Genomic DNA, 20,830 nt, shown 5'->3' with positions numbered 1-20,830 from the left:
GTAGTATGGGAGGGGCGTTTCGTACCCCATAACCTCCCAAATCCCTCTTCCTCTCTGCCTCCCTCCCATCTGACCCTCCCCTCCAAGACCCTCGGCCTCCCTCTCCATCCTCCCTTGATGCAATTTCCTCTTTTCCCTCCTCTTCCAAGACCCTCTTGTGTAGTGTGGTTATAGCGCGTAGTATAATAGGTGTTTTCGGTTGAGTGATCACACACGTACGAGTGTGTACGGGACAGCGTATGATGAATGGAAATGAGGAACAAAAGGGTCTGAAGCCGTTATTGCTGAGGATCCTTTTTGGAAGGAACGTAAGGTGACCTGCCCTGTATAAAGTCACCACGAAGTGAGGGAATGTCATGACCACGCAACGGGTCAAGTGACAAACAAATAAATTCAAGGAACAGTTAACCCTCTAGTCCCTGCACCGCTCGAGTTTGCCGAAATAATTTTGTTTTTCTTTTCAAGATTCTTGCAGTAACTTTAATGAAATCGTAGTTCAAAAGATAGCCAAGGCTTATTATTTATAATTAAACGCACAATTTTTGACCCTTTCGGTAATATTTGTACAAGTCCTCATTGGGGAACAGTAAAAAACCCTACGGTAATATTTATGGCGATTATTCTTGTATAATGATAAAATGGATACAATAGCTTTTCAAGGCTTTTATCTGGCTCAATGCTGATTATTTGCGAAGGCATAAGTTTTCGACAATATCACCATGAATGATAAAAACAGTTTCCTTTGTGTTTACTAATAAGCGTTTTGTTGGGTAAGTGCTAAATTATTTCATCATCATTAGCTTCGTCAAGTCAACTGTGAAGAGACAAATGAATAATGATCTATAAATACTAGATGGATTCACCAATGCGTAGGCATACTATTAACTACCTAGTTTTATTTTGATGTTTCTTATTTTCTACAAACAAAAGCTATAGCGAGGTTTCCTCCTACCGCATAATACAGTGTATCGCTTTAGGTGGCTGGGCGGTCCAGTGGATAAATGGTTAACGAAATAGTAAAAGATAGGAGTCAACAAGATTCGTCTGTTGATAAAGTCACCCGTGTGACGTCACGGACAAGTCGTGACAAGTCGTTATGTAACAAAGACGTGTTTACAACGTGACGGACGAAGTCATCCTGGCTATGTCACGGACACAGCCAGACAGTCCGTGACGTCACGTACGTTCTGTGTGTTGATTGGTTCATTGTGTGGTCCTGGGTCACCGAGTCGTGAATGGTGAACTAAGTTTGGGTATAAAGAAGTACGACTTTGAGTTTGAATTTACACCTTCGCTCATACTATACTCAACTGATTTTACAGCCACTAGTTCTCTAAAGTAAAGATCTAACGAAACGATGGGGTATTTAAGGACACATCCTTCCATCATCAGGGGTGAGAGTTACGCTCAGAAAAGCTCTGGTGATTGTTGTTGTGCACGCAGAAGCCATCGAATTGCAAAACGGCGCATCCCTCATTATGCTAAAAAAGCGTTTGCGGCCGCCGGATCGGAAGTAGACAAATTTCTGGCAACGTTTTGTGTGTTAGCTGGGAAGCTGATTAAAGTTTAAGAAAAAAGTTGCAAATTAAAAGCTTCTAAACCTACAAATTGATTTACTTACTTAAATTAAATTAAATTAAAACATTTCTTTAAGCATTATAATAAGCCCGTGCAAATTGTTGAATAATAAATGATTACCAACCAAATTTTCATTTGTTGCATATTGCTTGTTACTGGTATTCAGCTGTTGTTTCCTTATCCTGAAAATCACGTGGAAATTTGGTTGGTAATCGTGTTTTTATCGAGGCAAAAAATGTCGTGCTAAGCAAATTGTGGTGCTTAGCAGCTCTATGAAATTGGGCCAGATCAGGTTAGTTTTGAGCAGTGTTTTGAACATTATTGACAGATTTTTGATTACGAAGAGATATTGGGAGTTTATTCCACCGTTTGGGAGCGGCAGTAGTGAAGGCTCTATCACCAAGGTAGCAGATGGGTGGTTCGGCGTGATGCCATGACAGGAGCGACCAGCTCTTGCTGTTGGCTTTTACACAAAATTAAATGAGGCCTTAGTGGCATAATGAAAATTGATTGATCTTATTTTGACCAGTGAACGCTAGACTGGTGAAATTTAATTACTCCTTGATTGCCGAATGCTGAATCAAACGAAATTGAATAAGCCGGATGTAAAAATGAATTGATTTTTGCTGAAGTTGGCCGGGAAAACCGATATTAACATTCCTGTTTCTGTGTTTTTATGAACAAAACCGCAGATCCTTGCGAAAAGGTTGAGAAAACGATTGATTATGGATCAGGAACTGGACATTACTATTCGATAAGCATACCGCCCCCTCTAGGTGTTTCAGGTAAGTTTCAGTTTTAGGTGTTAGGGAGGAAAATCCCAGAGAAGATATTTCAGATTGGGTGCGTTCGATTCGCTTCCCTATAGTTTATCCCCGATGCAAATTTAACATCTCTTATAGCTTCCCTGTGTCGACCCCGCGGTGCTCATTCGGATGAGCCCCTTCCAAGAGCTAATCGAACGATCACTCACCCTCTCGTGGTGACGTCATACATCTCGGGGCTAACCCCAAGTGACCCACTCCACAACAAGCAGGGCACTATGGGCTGACCCGGGTAAGCCCCTGGAATGACGTCAAAGCCGCTCGAACGTACCGGGGCAGACCGGGGGCAGACCGGGGTCGACCCAGGGAAGCTAATCGAACGCATCAATTATTGGTCAATGACACAGAAACGGCCCCGCGTGACACGTATCTGACACTGAGGTGTTCAGAGTGCATGTAAACTCCATCTAAGAAAGAGGTTAGAATAACACATCTCTTTTCGTCTGGCAACTAACACCTGTTATCTCCATGTAATTCCTTTTCAAAAAAGTGGACTTCATGCACAAACCAGTAGGGCTGACTGCCCCAGAACTCCCCATCCAATAAGCTGAAAGGCCCAAAGTAATTCAATGTATTAAAACACTCCTATTGTTGAAAAGGATGTATAGTTTCAGATTTGTTTGTGGTGAACCTAGGAAAATCTTTAAAGACACTGGACACTATTGGTAAAAGTTAAAGACCAGTCTTCCCACTCGGTGTATATCAACATAATATGTATACAAAAACAAACCTGTGAAAATCGAGAGAATAATGGATCAAAAAACATCCTTGTCACACGAAGTTGTTTGCTTTCAGATGCTTAATTTCGGGACCTCCGAATCTTATTCTGAGGTCTCGAAATCATATTCGTGGAAAATAACTTCTTTCTCGAAAACCACGTTACTTCAGAGGGAGCCGCTTCTCCGATGTTAGCTCCCCATTACTTGTTACAAAGTAAGTTTTGATGCTAACAATTATTTTGAGTAATTACCAATTATAGTGTCCAGTGCCTTCAATTGAGGTTTCCTGTGGGCCCTCTAGTGGTTTGTGTTTTCACAGTGGACTCATTTTAAATACAATTTATTTCTTCCTTTTGAAGTTTCCGCTGAGACCGAAGTTATACCCAAGCAACAATACGATTCACCAATCTATAAGGATGCTGAGATTGAAGTTCGGTTTTGTAGTGATGTATTGGCGGTCAAGGTTCTTGATCAGGCCGAGACAGAATTGAAAGATTTCCATCAGGATCCCGTGGTGCTTGGATTTCCTATTTACCCGGTAAATAAAATGACAGTTTGATATTGGACATCGAACATTCATATAGGTTTGTACAGTGAATGTCTACCTGGCTGTTTCGATATTGGACATTGAACATTCGTATAGGTTTGTACAGTGAGTATCTACGTGGCTATTTGTCCAATGTGACACTCACTGTACAACCCTAACTGAATGACTCCCTTGCTATTTTAATATTGGACATTGGTCATTCAAATAAAATGTCTGTCAAGCGAATGTCCAATGACTTTTTCCCTTAAAATACAATGGTAGGGACTAGTCTTTTGCTGTTCAAACTTAAAGGTGAATGTCCAATGAATTTTTTGTTTCACAGGTGGAGGCCTTTTTTTTTGCATTTCACGTATAATGTTTTCTCGGCAAATAAAAACACAATTTAACCACCAAACCATTCTATTTCGCACGAAATTAAATGCCGCTTAAATTGGTCATTAAATTCCGTTTGGACCTATGCAAAAGTAATGTTGCGTCATTTAACTTAACAAACAAACTTTCAACTTCACATTCAACAAAACAGCATTCAAATTCACAGGGGCTTTTGTAGTCTAACAAGTTTTGCTAAATTGAATAATATGCAATTGAACATTATTGCTATAGAAACTCGAATGACACCAAAAGAAACTTAATGCACACATTTTCAATTTGAAAAACAGGAACAACTGGTCTGGCAAAATCGCTTTAATTCGAACGCATGGAAATTAAACTGGCTGTACTTGTACCGAAACTGACCAAGAAAACCTATATTATAATATTCTTATTTTATAATCTTGTTTCAGTATGACGCTAGTATAGAGGAAGCTTCGTGCTGTTATTTCCTAGAAACGGACAGGTAAGACAATCTGTTAAATACACTGGAAACTATTGGTAATTGTCAAAGACTAGTCTTCTCACTTGGTGTATCTCAACATATGCATAAAATAACAAACCTGTGAAAATTTGAGCTCAATTGGTCGTCGAAGTTGCGAGATAATAATGAAAGAAAAAACACCCTTGTCACACGAAGTTGTGTGCATTCAGATGCCTAATTTCGAGACCTCAAATTCTAAATCTGAGGTCTCGAAATCAAATTCGTGGAAAATTATTTCTTTCTCGAAAACTATGGCACTTCAGAGGGAGCCGTTTCTCACAATGTTTTATACTATCAACCTCTCCCCATTACTCGTCACCAAGAAAGGTTTTATGCTAATAATTATTTTGGGAAATTACCAATAGTGTCCACTGCCTTTAAAGGCAGTGGACACTATTGGTAATTACTACTCAAAACAACTGTTAGCATAAAACAGACTTGGTAACGAACATTGAAGAGCTGTTGATAGTATAAAACATTGTGAGAAACGGCTCCCTCTGAAGTAACGTAGTTTTCGATTCGAGGAAGACTCAATTTTCCACAGAAATTAAAATTTCCACGAATTTGATTTCGAGACCTCAGAATTAGATGACTTTGTTAGAAAACACTATCCCCGTAGCAAACCACAAGTGTATGATGAAAACTTTATTATTCAACAATTTGCACGGGCTTATTATAATGCTTAAAGTAATGTTTTAATTTAATTTAATTTAAGTAAGTAAATCAATTTGTAGGTTTAGAAGTTTTTAATTTGCACCTTTTTTCTTAAACTATCGATAGTTTTCTTTTAATGTTTTACTGATAAATATGTAGATTTAGTGATTTATTGTTGATGATGAATAAAATATTTGAAACTGTATATTGCCCGTTGACCACTTAAGGAATGTTCTGGTGAGTTCCGGTTGGTTTTAGGCACCCCGTGTCGTCTATCATTTATGTGTTTTGCGTCTAATAACCATTTCTAACATTTACTACTAACTACTAACCAATACATACAAATACGCCCACAAATAAAAGCACACAAACACAGAGTGATTCATTTTAAAAACATTTTATTCTAATTCATTTCACCAAAATCCAAACACATTACTTTCTTATTATTTAGAATCATCAAATTACAAAAGAAAACTAATGATAATATTAATGAAAAACACTACAAACCACCACCACAATAAATATTTAAGAAAGTTCAATCAAGCATCCAATTGTTGGATAGTACTGTCAATGAGCTCAGTTAAATTGTTGAAGAACGTAGAGTAGAACGAACGGGCAATATCATCGGGATCCTCACCCCACCCGTCCATGATTTCCTTGATTATCGCGTGTTTATCAAAGTTCTGTCCATCTTCGCTTGATTCAGTTACATTGAGGCTGATGTTTACTGCGTCGAAAATGTCAATAACCTTGTTCGGTTTTACACACGGTGCTGCATCTGAATACCACTCGTCTACGTAGTTGTAAAGATTGGATGCTGGACTTACACCAAAGAAAAGACACTGATGTTCGTCTTGGGTCCCCCAGTTCTCCTCACATCCTTCGCATCCTAAGGCATCCTGAGCGACGTACACGAACCTCAGTATCTCGTCCGTGACGATCTTGGTCAGGATTCGTTTGATGACCATTTTGACGGAGCATGGACCCTCAGTGAGATCGGTGGTGATGGGTAGGGTAGATACTGAATCATCTTCTGGAACAAGGAATTAAGATAACAAAACAAAACAAAAATGTCATTAGTTTGAAGTAAGCGATTTAAACCATTCCCAGAGCTTTGGTTATGGCACTACTCTGACCGGCCAACATCATCCATTCTTCGGGAGTAAGATTCAATCCCTTCTTTCCAGCGAGTAATCGGGTCTTTTGATGGTTTAAATAATACTCTCTGATGTTAACGTAGGGACTACCCTTGAACCGTTTAACATAAGCATAACGCTCACCTCCAATCTTGAATCTTTTGGCGTTCTTCTCATTCTCCACCTCGTTGGGGTCCGCGGCGTAGACTCGTTTGACGGTGTCTTTTCCTTTTACACCGGAGACGGATGCTGCTTGGTCGGCTGGTTTGGGTTGAGATGATGATTCGGTCAACTCATTAACTGCTGCAGCCAGAATATCAACATTGGTCGAGTTCACCACTCTTCTCTGCTCACGTTGCACCGGTATATTGGGTAGGGTCCATACACTTTCTCTGGTGAAGACGTTGAAGTAGTAAGCTCTCTCCGCAGTCGCACTGAAACCTTCACGCCACCCATTTTTAACGTGATCGTGTGTAAGTTGCTTTACACAGTCAAATGGTCCAGCATCTACCAGAGACGTTGGGGCGGCAGGTGGTTCTTGTGAGGAAGATGAATCCTCAAAGAAAGGTAGTGTAATGTTAGACTGTCCAGCCATCGTGCACTAATACAGCAGAAGTTAAGTTGTGGGAGCTCAGATGTCTTCTTTCTATCACCAGCAATATGGAATGGTGATTGAACATCAAAACATACCTTTTATTCCCCGCCAGTCCAAGCAATAACAACATGATTGACCAATCAGCGCACAGAGTCAATCTTACGCAATGTCTTGTCGAAACTTGTCCGTGACGTCACACGGGCGACTTTATTCACCACGTTGTAAACATGTCTTTTGTTTGTCCCCGACCGGCCCGGACCTGACCGGTGGGGTTGAAGTGTGGGTACGGTGACCGACCGGGGCCTACCGGGTGAGGTTGAAGTGTGGGTACGGTGTAAATGGATGATTCTAACTTTTGATTTGATAGGTGGCTCCTAAAGGAGTCCGCTTCTACGAAAAGTAGAAACGTTTAGTTTATGATATTCAACAGAACCATCAGACGGGTCACGGGATCCATGGTATGTACCACCGTGGCCAACATCACCATACCTTGCTTCGTTTCCAAGTCTGCTTCGGTGCTTTCTTTCAGCATATTTGAGCATATTCCATTTAATTCAACTTTACTCAGCTTCCCAGCTAACACACAAAACGTTGCCAGAAATTTGTCTACTTCCGATCCGGCAGCCGCAAACGCTTTTTTAGCATAATAAGGGATGCGTCGTTTTGCAATTCGATGGCTTCTGCGTGCACAACAACAATCACCAGAGCTTTTCTGAGGGTAACTCTCACCCCTGATGATGGAAGGATGTGTCCTGAAATACCCCATCGTTTCGTTAGATCTTACTTTAGAGAACAAGTGGCTGTAAAATCAGTTGAGTATAGTATGAGCGAAGGTGTAAATTCAAACTCAAAATCGTACTTCTTTATACCCAAACTTAGTTCACCATTCACGACTCGGTGACCCAGGACCACACAATGAACCAATCAACACACAGAACGTACGTGACGTCACGGACTGTCTGGCTGTGTCCGTGACATAGCCAGGATGACTTTGTCCGTCACGTTGTAAACACGTTACATAACGACTTGTCACGACTTGTCCGTGCCGTCACACGGGTGACTTTATCAACAGACGAATCTTGTTGACTCCTATCTTTTACTACTTCGTTAACTATTCCTTGAATTTATTTGTTTGTCACTTGACCCGTTGCGTGGTATTGACATTCCCTCACTTCGTGGTGACTTTATACAGGGCAGGTCACCTTACGTTCCTTCCAAAAAGGATCCTCAGCAATAACGGCTTCAGACCCTTTTGTTCCTCGTTTCCATTCATCATACGCTGTCCCGTACACACTCGTACGTGTGTGATCACTCAACCGAAAACATCTATTATACTGCGCGCTATGACCACACTACACAAGAGGGTCTTGGAAGATGAGGGAAAAGAGGAAATTGCATGAAGGGAGGATGGAGAGGGAGGCTGAGGGTCTTGGAGGGGAGGGTCAGATGGGAGGGAGGCAGGGAGGAAGAGGGATTTGGGAGGGATTTGGGAGGTTTTGGGGTACGAAACGCCCCTCCCATACTACTAACATATTTCGTGAAGAGAGACTCCAAACAATACCAAGGTAGCATAGTAACATATTTCGTGAGGAGAGACTCCAAACAATACCGAGGTAGCATAGTAACATATTTCGTGAAGAGAGACTCCAAACAATACCCAGGTAGCATAGTAACATATTTCGTGAGGAGAGACTCCAAACAATACCCAGGTAGCATATATGTTACTATAGTAACATATTTCGTGAGGAGAGACTCCAAACAATACCAAGGTAGCATAGTAACATATTTCGTGAGGAGAGACTCCAAACAATACCCAGGTAGCATAGTAACATATTTCGTGAGGAGAGACTCCAAACAATACCAAGGTAGCATAGTAACATATTTCGTGAGGAGAGACTGGTGGTAATAAGCACATAAATTGAACATAAAATCTAATAATAGCCCCAGACGTATCGCAGGCATACAGACTAATGCCGAAGGGAGAGATTCTAAGCAGCATGGTTTTGTTCCTCACAAATCTTGTGTCACCCAACTTATGAATGTGTATCATTCATGGGCTACAACTTTAGATAAACGTAGTCCCCCAAGGATTGATACAGTTTTCTTAGATATGAGCAAAGCCTTTGATCGTATGCCCCATCATATACTTGTTCGTAAACTTGCTAGTAACTTTAACATTCGTGGATCTCTCTGGAGCTGGATAAAAGATTTTCTGGTTGATCGTCAACAAAGAGTCACATTTGTTGGTATGAACTCCTCATGGTCCGTAGTTAGCTCTGGTGTTCCTCAAGGAAATGTTCTTGGGCCTCTGTTATTCAATTTATTCATCAAATGATATATCTAACAACCTCAGTTCTAATTGTGTTCTTTTTGCTGATGATGTATTAATTTATCGTCCAATCCGTTCCTGTTTAGATGTAATTTCCCTCCAGCATGACCTTGATGAGCTAAGCACTTGGAGTGTTTCCAATGGTATGACGTTCAACCCTACAAAGTCCAAAATTATGCATATTTCCCGTAAACACTCTCTCAACCCCCCTGTTTACACTCTTTCAAGTTTTCCTGTGCAACCCACATCCTCTGTCAAATACCTTGGAGTCACTCTGAATGCTCAGCTCTCTTGGAATAACCATGTTAAAAATGTTGTTTCAAGTGCCAATAGAACATTGGGCCTCATTAAGACCATTGCTTTCAATTCTTCTGTTTCAGCTAAGTTCTGTCTTTATAAATCCCTAGTTCTCCCTATTTTAGAATATGGCATGCCAGCATGGCTCCCTCATACATCTCTCCAGACTCAGGCCCTTGAACGGGTACAAAAACGTGCTACTCGGTTTATTCTCGGGCAGAGAATGGGTGAGATGTCCTACCCCGATAGACTTATGGTCGTCTCTGTCATATCGTCGTAATTTTTCTGGTTTGTATTTTATCATTAAGTGTAAGTTTAACCTTATTCATTGTGATGTGGCAGACATAATTTCTGTCAACCATAGATATCCTAATGTTCTCACCTTCAAACACCTGTATGCTAGAACCGATGCTTTGCATTTATCAGCTCCTCATCTTTTCCCCAGACTTTGGTCTAGTTTGCCTGAAAACATTCGTAATTCACTACTGCTCTTGCCCTTCCACAGCTTTCTTAAATCACTTAGATTTTCTGTCTGCCAAGCTCATGAATCTATTGTACAGTACCTTTAGCTGAATTACTTGTGCAATATTTTAAGTTGTTTAATTTATCTTCAAGTTTACTTTTTTTTTATTTATTTATTTCCTTTTATTATTTATCCTTACCTTATCGTTATTTCTACTTACTTATTTTAAATTTATTTTGTATTCTTATTAAATATTTATTATTTGCTATTGGTTGTATAATTATCTGTTTTTTAATGCTTTGTGTACTACATGTATATTATGTTAAATCTATATTAATTTTATTGTGTACCCCAGATGTGGGGCAACAGATCTACGGATCATAGTACAATGTATGTATTTGCTTTTGTTGTCCCTTGCCCATCTCGGGGTATATTGTCAATGTATTATATTTTGTACTGTTATGGCAAATAAAATAACAACAATAATAATAATAATAATAGTAAACAGCAACATTTTGAGATGGTTGAAACATGAAATAATTACGAACGTGCAGTTACACGCACCATTAACCACGATATTAAGCATGTATTGGTGAACGTTAATGGATGCATGCACCAGAGACCGGCTATGTCTCGAGGGGGGAACACACAATGAAGAAACTATCTTGTGGAAACAATGTTCATGTAGTGATGAGTTATTGATAAAGCCTGTTGTCAGGGCCTTCATGGCTTGAACAGATCCCACGCGACTGGAAGAGGAGCCCACTCTTGCGAATCGAGTTTTAATGAATTATTCATTTACATGTACATGTAGTATGAAATGTGCTTTATTCATAAAAAAATATAAATAAAAACATTTATATCAAGAATTTTACGAAATTGGACCCCGGACTGCGCGAGTAGGCCTACTGGAAAAGGTTAATAGTAGTCTAGCTCGAGGTAAATTGTGTTTGTTTAATCTGGATAATTTAAGTGGATGACAATCACTACTCCGTATTCATAACAACCGGCCAGTCCCCCCCCCCCCCAATCCCTCCCAGGGGAAAAATACACTTCTTCATCAAGGTTATTAACTGAATGAGATAATATCATTCGAGATCGTCACCATGGTAATCATCAACATTAAACGGCTAATGTATAACCCTAGCCATAAATGGTGGTACTTCATCACTTAAAGGCACTGGACACCTTTGGTAATATTATCAAAGACCAATATTTTTTCCTTTGTGCTTGCGACCCTTATATTTACAAAATAAATAACAAAACAATGACAAATTATTTGTTTGTTTAAATATCACAGTCATACTTTAATGTACTTAATTACATCAAACCCCAGTTCATAATGTCACAAAACAAAGTAAAGGGAAATACCCCCTACCTAGCGACGGTTTGGGAAACAAAACTCGCCTTGTATTCACTATTAAGTAAAATGAACCAGGCAAAAGTACATGTATTGTTTTATACAAAAGAAAGGACGGAATTATAAGTGTGAACAGACAGCCATTTTTTTCAATTAATGCTGAAGCAAACTAATATAGCAAACTTAAAAACAACTTCTAGTTACTGCCGGAAGAATTGGCATTTTGCACAGTATTGATGATAACTATTGTATGTACAATTCAATGTCCTTAGAAATTGTTCAATTCAAAATTAGTTTCCAAAAGCGTACTTTCTTATTAATATTTACACATACCTATCACTTGACTTACATAGTATGATAAACAAAGTAGAAACAAACCAAATGATGAAGATGTTGTCCTTATTCAACAACATCTTGATGTAAGCCTTGCTTTCCAGTATTTCACTGTTTTGGCATAAAGACAATGTCACTCACTTTATTCTGTCCCAAGGCCAGACGTCATAGAACTGCTTAATCAGAAAATAAGCTAAGCAAAACAAAAATATGCTCACCAGAAGAAAGTTTACCAGCCAAAGAACCACGTCACGCGTACAATTTATGCCTGGTATCCTGCTCATTATTGCTTTTATAGCAGTATTTTCGGCATAAGCGGCTCAACGAGATTGGGCCTGGTGTCAGTTATTTGGCCTTGCCCTTTGAAATTTGACACTTCAAGGTAAGCGAGTCTAGAAAGATTCTCAGAAACAAAATCGCCCTCCCTTCAGTCTCCCCTGGAAAACAAAACATTTATTTTTAGTTGTTTTGTATGATTCTACTTTGTAGATGTTCAGGGCTCAATTTCAAAGAGCTGCTTTAAGCAGGACATAATTGCTTTAACACACTTTCTGTTAAGCAAAGCAGGATACCAGTCACAGATTGTACCATCAGAAATACCATTTTGACTGGTAACCTTCTTTTGGTAAGCATAATTTTGTTGTGCTTAGCTACTTTTTGTGCTTATAAGCAGCTCTATGAAATTGGGCCCAAGTCAAGCGAAGGAACAGTTCACCATGGATGGTGTTCAATTGAGAGTTTTGACAGCACGTCTACCCTTTTCTGCCAAAGTAGCGGAAAGGGCTCCCTCTTTTGATGGTCATTTCAGCACAGATGCCAGTGCTTACTTTCCCTTCTTCTTGCGGGCGCGGACCTTATGCTTTTTATTCTTGGACTCGACAAGGGTCAGCGCTTGTTTCTTGAGTTGACCTCTTGTGATAATGTCCTCATCATCTCCACTTTCGTCATCATCTACAAGACGAAAAAAAACCAAATAAATAACACATTAAGGACAAAAACTCAAAAGGTTGGAGGGGTCAGGAGCAAATGGGGGTTTACACAGGGTCTGGTGTCCATTTCACAAAGACAGTCCCGACTAGTCCTAAGGCTCTTTAGGAGTTAAAATCTTAAGGCTAGTTCTTAGTGAGGATGAGTAACTCGTCCTTACTCAAGATAAGACTAATCTAAATATCTTTGTGAAATCCACCCAAGATTTCAAAAGCAGAAATGACTGCATAAAAAGTTTCTTTGCTGAGCAAACGATGGTTGGAGCACCAGTTGCAAACAATATCAACTTTATGGAATTTTGGCTGGTAAATAGTATCTATTGAGCATGATTTTTCTGAGCTGAGCAAGTTTTTACGCTTACAGGCTTTATGTAACAGGGCCCAGGTAAAGTTTATTCTCGCAACGTTCAATTATGTTTAATACAGTATTAATTCTTGTAGAAGATTTGAAATATCAAACTATAAGAAATTGACTCGAGTTGAATTAGAACCGGGAGCCTCTGGATTAAGAAGCAAGCGCTCTACCAACTGAGCTATATAGACCTCATGTTGGCATAATAAAACATGCAGTTAAAAAATCAAGTCAGCCTTGTAAGTTTCTACGGGAAAATATTAAGAAAAGCCAGGAGCAAGGAATACGTACCGTCATATGTCAAGTCTCTAGAGACAGAAGTCAGCTTGATGCGTGTATTATGTTGTGGCATCTGTCCCTCAATTCCAACATGGAACTAAAAAAGAAAAATAAGGATTTAACGTCAAGTGATGATTTTGACTCTAGGCCAATTTGACCCCATTCCTCCACTCCCTTCCAAGTCACTTTACACTCCTATAAACAATGCCTGATATGGGTGCAGAGGGTATAGTTCCCCTAGTTCAAAACAATTTTTTTCTCTTGTACAAAGGAAACCATCTCCCCTAAAATCCTCTAAAAAAAACCTAGAGTCCAAGCACACAATGAAGAAACAATAGAAGGCGTACCCCCACCCCCCCTCCCCTGCCCAATATCCAGAACCAAATGTAACACCCATGGGTAAGTTTGGTATGCCTGGCCAAGTGATAAGCAACAGGGGTTAATTCCTGCATGTATCAAAAATTTGAAAACAACATCGAATAAAGACAATATTTTTCATAAAGTTTTGTCCGAAAACAGTCTTCATTTGGAGCAGGCATTTGGCTGTACTTAGCAGATTTATCAAGTTTGCCAATAGTATTTTTTACTTCTTCATTTCCTCACAAAATAAAGCTAAACTTACTTCTTCTTCCTCCATCTGTTGTAGAGTATCATCAACGTCATGGCCGTCCAGGTCCTCCATGAGCTTCAAGAGTTTCTCCTCACAGGTCGATAACAGATCTAGGACGTATTCGTCTGATGTCGGGGACAACTGTGCCTGCGGAACATGACCTTTGGTCTGTAGAAATAAAGTTGAGGTTATGTCAAAGGTCATAAGGGTATCGTGGCTGAGTGGTTTGAAAAATCGAATTCAAGTTCTTGTGGTCAAGTAATCCGAGTGTGGGTTCGATTTCCAGCCATGACACTTGTGTCCATTAGCAAGATGTATTACTGTGATTGCTTCTCTTCACCCAGGGGTATAAATGGGTACCTGCGAGGGTAGCGGTCGATATTGTGTATGAAATAGACTTATGAAGTGTCACAGCAGCCCAGGATGTAAACTCCTCAGGGAGCTGATAAAGATTAAAGGGATGTAATTGGCCAAATGACCATGGCAGTTGTTATTATTGAGTCAATGTTAGCCTCTTCAGCTAATTGCTTAACTATACGATAGATAAACCAAAAACCACAGCACTGTGTTGAGAAATTAGGTCTGTAACTTTAAACCTTACAGCTTTAAGATGTTGTAGTTTGTCAGCCAAGTGTTCCACGCCTGATTTGACGTTGACTAAGATCTTACTAGACCGGTCCAGTTTGTCTTGGGAGTCTCCCCGTCTCTCCTCCTCCTTCTTCAGATGAGTTTGGAAATCTTCCAACATCCTTTGCCCGCTAAAAAATAACAGAGAAGATAAATTTAAGATATTAGCAATTCGAGAACTGTTCGTTGATAATAACGGTTCTGATTCCAAAGCTTACATACTTTTTGTTTGTGCAACTAATTCACTTGATTCAAATTTCAAATGCAACTGTCATGGAATTTGTCATTATTAACCCGTTCTGTGCCTGCTTTTTGTTTGTGTTTTGAACATAAAATGCCCGGCTTGTTGAGGTTTTTAAAACTCTGTATAACAAATAAACAAAGTAGTTTTTCTAACCAGACCAAAATCTTGCCAAGTCAAGAGTATTTCTCGGGTGATAATGCCCTCTGTTGATAACATGTATGATTAGGGTTGATCTAAAAAATGTTGAGCACTTAAACAAGATTGTCATGTACGATAATGGCGCTTTCAGAATACATACAATTTGAGCGACATTCTCAAAGTCAGGGCTCATAGTAAACCACAGCACCCTCAGCAAATACCATGGTGCCCTGTGCTTTTGCTGTGGTGCCCTTTGCGATAGTTACAATACAAATGAAATTTGTCCTCCTAGAGGTGCCCTAACCAAAGCAACATTACTGTGCCCCTTCAAGAGAGAAGTTCAAAGCCTGCAAAGTCAAGAGTCTCAAAGACGTACCTGGACAGCCTTGCCTCCCCAGAGTATTTCATCTCTTCAAACTCCTTCTGCAACTTAGATTTGTCCTCCTTGAGACGGTTGACCTGTTTCTCACCGCTCTCCTTTAGATCTTCAAGGTGTTTAGTTGTTTCTTCTTGAGATTCAAACCGCATCACTACTTCCTGTTTTGTGGGAGGGGGCAAATAGGTTGATCGATTTTAACAATTTGGAAGTAGAAGTGGCTATGAAAAGAGATCATGAGTTGGCTCTACGGCCTTCGCTAGGACAAAAGGTTATTGAAACAAAACAATCACTTTGTTTAGCAAAAATAGGTAAACAGCAAGAATATACCATACAGTTACGATACCATTGCTTCAACTGCTACCTGTTAATGGTTCATAACGATTGAGACTCAAAGGAAAGACATAATGACTACTTGACTTAGTTAGAACTCTTTAGGTCATGTTCAGTCCGAGTATGCATAAGTACAAGTTGTCACTAGAGGCTAGTATAAAAGATTAGCGGTATACTCTTAACAGTACCCTGGTCATTTCTTGCTTAGCCAAGATATCTGCTTAACAAAATTGTCTTCATGGATTTGGGCTCAGGTGGTTGAATTTGAGTTACTTACCTGGAGGTCACTGACTCCAGTCGCATCCTTGATGGAGTGGAAGGCCTCTTCAAAGGAACCGATTTTCTTCTCTTGTTCCTCTCCACTAATAAACTGCTTCTGCTCTACAGTCAACTCGTCATGCTGGATGGATGCTCGGTGGAGCTGATAAACAAAGGATTATGAACATTAATGGAAGAGTTACAATGGGGGCATTGGTAGAAGGGAAGATGGGGGAGGGGTTGTCTAAAGCTCCCAATATTCAGGCTTCATTAAGTTGGTTGTCATTGTGAGGAGTATTGTTGACCACACAGACAATGGTGAAGTGCTGTTGATCCTGTCAGAATAGTTCTATTGTTCATTAAGTTGGTTGTCATTGTGAGGAGTATTGTTGACCACACAGACAATGGTGAAGTGCTGTTGATCCTGTCAGAATAGTTCTATTGTTCTAATAGTTCTATTGTTCTTCCCTTGTTTTACAATGTTTAGTAGACTTATTAAAAGTATTTCAAAACAGCAAACAGCGTAAAAGCTTAAAAGGATTAACAAGTTTGCTAAAATCACCAATATTGGGAGGTCTTGGTTCTTTAAGGTCACAGCCAAGCTCTTAGCCAGCGGGGCGTCTCTTGAGAAGAGTCTTTGGAAAACCCAGGTTTTTGTTGAGGATAAATTCTCAAGGAAAAGCTTTGTCTAAACACTTCGATGAACTATGGCCTGATGGCGATGATGAGAAATACTAAGAAATCAACTTACTCTTCTCTCTACCCTTTCGGCATGTGCTTTCTTTTCCTCGGCTTGTTTCCTAAGATCAGCCAGAGCTTCTTCTCGCTCTCTCCTCTCACGATAAACCGTCTCCTCATGCTTTGACAGTTCAGCCTGGACAAAAAAAACAAGAAATAGAGCAGATTACATTTAAGAACATCAGTCAACAAACGTTATAAGAATATATATGAAGTAATAAGTGGATCCCAACCAATTATCACTCGGGGTCAGTGCTCGGGGTGCGTTTTGAGGGCTGTAACCATTAATAACTGTTTCGGTCACTGAAACAGTTATTGGTTACGACCACCAAAACGCACCCTTGGTGTCGCCCATTACAGAGTTAACTCCCACAAGTATGTTTGAAATGACATTAAATTTTCAACTTTCCAGAGAAATTAAGACCCTAGGGTAAAAAAAACTTATTTTTTCTCTCTTTACTTCATGAACTTTGAGATCCTTGGCACACTGGTTTTTAACTAACCTTGGCAGCATCTCTTGAGATCTGAGCATCCCGGTTCATGGCCTGCAGATCTTTCAACTCCGACTTCTGTTTATCGATTTCTGTCTCCAGGGAGTCTAAGTCATTACCAAAGGTCAAACTGTCTTTGATCATCTGCTCCCTGATAGCGAGGTACGTACCGTTGATGTGCTCGGCCTCGTGGAGTTTCAAGAGAGCTTTGTCCAGACGGTTTTCTAAAGAACGCAAGGTCTGCAGAAGACAAATCAAATACTCTTCTGTTACTATGGAAAATCAAAATTTAAGCAAATACGAAAAAAAAGTCTTGATTAGTAGAAAATGGTTACCTCCCAAGAACTGCGTAATGTCATTGCACTCAACAACCTCATTCTCTGTGGTGTTCAATCTCACAGAGCCAAATGGTTCCAAGAATGCCTTACTATTTGCATTAGGGTTAAAGGGTCAGTTGGTAGCGCACTTGCATGTTAATCCTGTTAGGGATTGTTCTTTTTAAATTAAATTTTTACAGGTTATTTTTGTAAAACAAATTTGTTTAAATGATATTTGGCTTACCATAGCCTCATTGGAGGTTCCCGTGTCCATAGCATCTGCATCTGAAGCATCTTTCCTCATCTGAGACAACTGCGTCTCAAGTTCTGCCAGCTTCTTCTCCATCTTAATGGTCTGAGCGTTCTCAGCATTCAAACGTTTCTTGGACTCACATACCTTCTGGTCCATGTGTAATATAGCTTCCTGTGATAGAGAACACAAGTATAAAATGTTTAATAGATGTGTAAGGTGCATCGGGGATAAAGAATATTTTGTCTTCCCAGCCTCACTTCGGTTACAATGATTTGAATAGAGTATTTAATCATTTTGTGGCGTGTCATTGCTTATAGTTAAGAGCACCAGATTCAAGCTCTTGTGTTTGACCAGCAGAGTGTAGGCCCGAGGCCCGGTCGTGACACTTGTGTACTTGAGCAAGACACTTAACCATGACTGCTTCATAAATTTTGGGGAGGTGGTGCTTTCTGCTCTACCAGCCAAGCTTCTAATGGATGATACCGAAGCATATGGACTGTAAAGGGGATAACCCTGTTTCAGCCTAGGCCAGGAGAAGGTGTAAGTCCACACCTTGAAGTGGCCTTCATCAGGCCTTGTGTTTCTGGCGACTTGCATAAACAAAACTAAAATTACCTTTCCAGACTTGCCCCTTAGTGAGGCCCTTTCCACATTGCGGTCCTTGAAGGCAGTGTTGATGACTTTTTCATCTCCGGCCTTGCTATCGGCAAGATCCCGATGAAGCATCTTGGTCTCCTTACGGAGTTTGCTGATGGCATCTCGATTCTGTTTGATGGTCCACTGTGAGCTCTCATAATAAGCTTTACGATCGCCATCTGTTTACCGGAAAGAAAAAAAATAATTTTAGCAATGAACACTGTTATTTTTTTAATCCAAAACTTGTAAGACAAATGATTTTAAATTTTAGCCAAATATTTAATTCTTGTTCTCACTAATCTACACTGAATCACCAACTGACCCAATTGAGACCCAAAGCTCGGTTTACAAATTTAACTGACTACCAATTTTGTTTAAATGTATTTTAAACTTTTAACTTTGGCCAAATGCAAACCTTTTTCCAATGACGGATCACCTTAATAACATTTATTAACAGCTAGTTATATTTGATTGTGCGAACTTAACTTTATTTGTCCATATGATAAATGGTTGTGACAGGTGACGGTGAGAATGTTGTTATTTGATGACATCAAAGCCAGTATGTTGGAGGCAGTGGACTTGAATTTTATTAAAAAAGGTAATTTTTTTAAAGCAAAAAGGGGCATGGGAGCAGCCACTGACGGACAGCTGGACAGTGACTGAGCCAGCTTGCAGAAAAGGAAACGTTTAAAGTAATTGTTATCAATACTGACTTTCCTTATGCCGCCACCACTTTTTACTTCAACACTTATTTTGATTGTTACAAAAACTTAAAAAAAGGAACAATCTCATACCCCATTATTCTAGTTGATTTTCTGCCGAGTTAGTTAGAATTTAGATCCTACCGTCCTACTTTATTAATATTATTTCATAACGAATGAAAAAGTGGTGACCTTTCCCTTACATTACAATACAAATAATGACTAAATGACATAGTTTAGAGTCGTTTGTTTCTAAGGCTTAGTTACAAAAAAGACTTGGTCAATCTTTTGAGTTGATGAGAATTTACCCCACACACTTCTCGAGTGTCAAAACTCCCAATCAATCAAGTTTTCATGTTCATCACAGTCACACACAAACATTAATTAAAGTTAAACAACAGAACGTCAACTCAACGAATTCCTACTCACCTATCAGAGCTATTTTACGTTGTAGCTCGGAAATCTGGTCCGTTATTGGAGCATTGCTCTGACTTTTGCCAGTAACTGGCATTTTGACTGTTGAAGATTCCTCAGAATCCAATTTTTGGATGTAATTCTCTGCTTTCACGACTCCACCTTCACGGCCAAAATGTTTCGCTATCGCTGGTGTACAACCTTGTGCGCACAATCATAACTTGTCATACTGTTTGTTTACGTTTACATCGAGCCATAGCAACTGCTATACATTTCAAGTTGTCGGACTCGTTATAATTTGTTATTAAAGTAACGTAATGAAGTATTTCCTTCAAATAACCTTTACTAAGGAATCCTTTTTCCATATATCTGCAAAATCTTAAATATTTGGTCAAACATTTTAACTATTTGTTGCTATTTTGGGGAAATAAAAGGCACAACACAACCTCGTTCACAGGTTCACCTTTGTACGCACGAATGATTGCCGAGTTCAATCACTTTGAAAACGAGTACACAACAAAGTCCTAATTATAGGCGTCACGAGAGGGCGGTATGGATATTATTTTATGCAAATTAGATGCAATTGTTACGCGGTGCCGAACATGCCAACAAAAGTTAACTTTGTGAGAGCTTGAGGAAAGGGTTGCGCAAAGAACTTGTCAGCTGCAAAAACAACCTTATTTTTAGTCTCAAAGGTAATAAAAAAACCTTGAAAAAATGGCTGAAAACGGCAGCAACGACAAGTCATCGCCTTTGGAGGCAACTTTGCTGGCTAAGATGATTCGCGAACAGCATGAGAGCAGTGGGTCGGTGATGTTCCAGCCGGGTAAAGCGCCAAAGAGTTTGGTATCCACCGAGCGGTTGGCCAGTCTCTACGAAATGGACTACGCACCGAAGACTGTCAAGCCATCTGAGCCTAGACCTTGCTCCGTTACCCGTAGAAACAACCCACATCCATCTCATGTAAGATGCTTCAAGTTTTGCAAATTAAATTTATCCCTTAAAACTGGCACTTTTTATTAGAATACAACACCGTGCACTTTTTTAAAGATCATTATCACCTCATAACATCACATAAAGTGGGGCAGATTGGAGAAACTGCAGATTGAAAAAGACCAAGACAAAAAATATATCTTAAAATTACCATTTGAGGCATTTTAACAAAACAAAAACATAAGGGTTGTACGAAGCATGTGTGATCTTCCAAGCTCATGTCATTTAAGGAAAATGGCGGCTTCCCTTTTACTTGAAACAAGGAAGTTCAGTTAAATAAATATGAATTATTATATAAAGTTTCATGGATGCAAAGTTCTCAAATATGTGACTTTACAAAATGGCTGAAATTTATAATACTATATTGTTTGTTTCCTGCTGGCTGCCATGGTGTCG

General features: G+C 39.6%; 1 protein-coding gene across 1 annotated transcript; it reads right to left on the bottom strand.

Annotated features, from left to right (window-relative positions):
* Window positions 1-11,238: 11,238 nt before the first annotated feature.
* LOC117303409 (coiled-coil domain-containing protein 151-like) lies at window positions 11,239-19,766 on the bottom strand. The gene is made up of 11 exons (XM_033787596.1): window positions 19,457-19,766; window positions 18,306-18,505; window positions 17,682-17,861; window positions 17,133-17,360; window positions 16,643-16,765; window positions 15,911-16,054; window positions 15,301-15,461; window positions 14,517-14,673; window positions 13,928-14,083; window positions 13,318-13,402; window positions 11,239-12,639 (listed from the first exon to the last, which is right to left on the bottom strand). Exons 1-11 carry the CDS (start codon window positions 19,536-19,538, stop codon window positions 12,512-12,514), a joined length of 1,644 nt encoding a protein of 547 aa, XP_033643487.1. The 5' UTR covers window positions 19,539-19,766; the 3' UTR covers window positions 11,239-12,511.
* Window positions 19,767-20,830: the final 1,064 nt, after the last annotated feature.

This window comes from Asterias rubens, chromosome 19, assembly GCF_902459465.1.
Source record: "Asterias rubens chromosome 19, eAstRub1.3, whole genome shotgun sequence".
NCBI lineage: Eukaryota > Metazoa > Echinodermata > Asteroidea > Forcipulatida > Asteriidae > Asterias > Asterias rubens.
The sequence above is the reverse complement of the archived record's forward strand: the minus strand, read 5'-3'. Positions and strand labels throughout refer to the sequence as shown.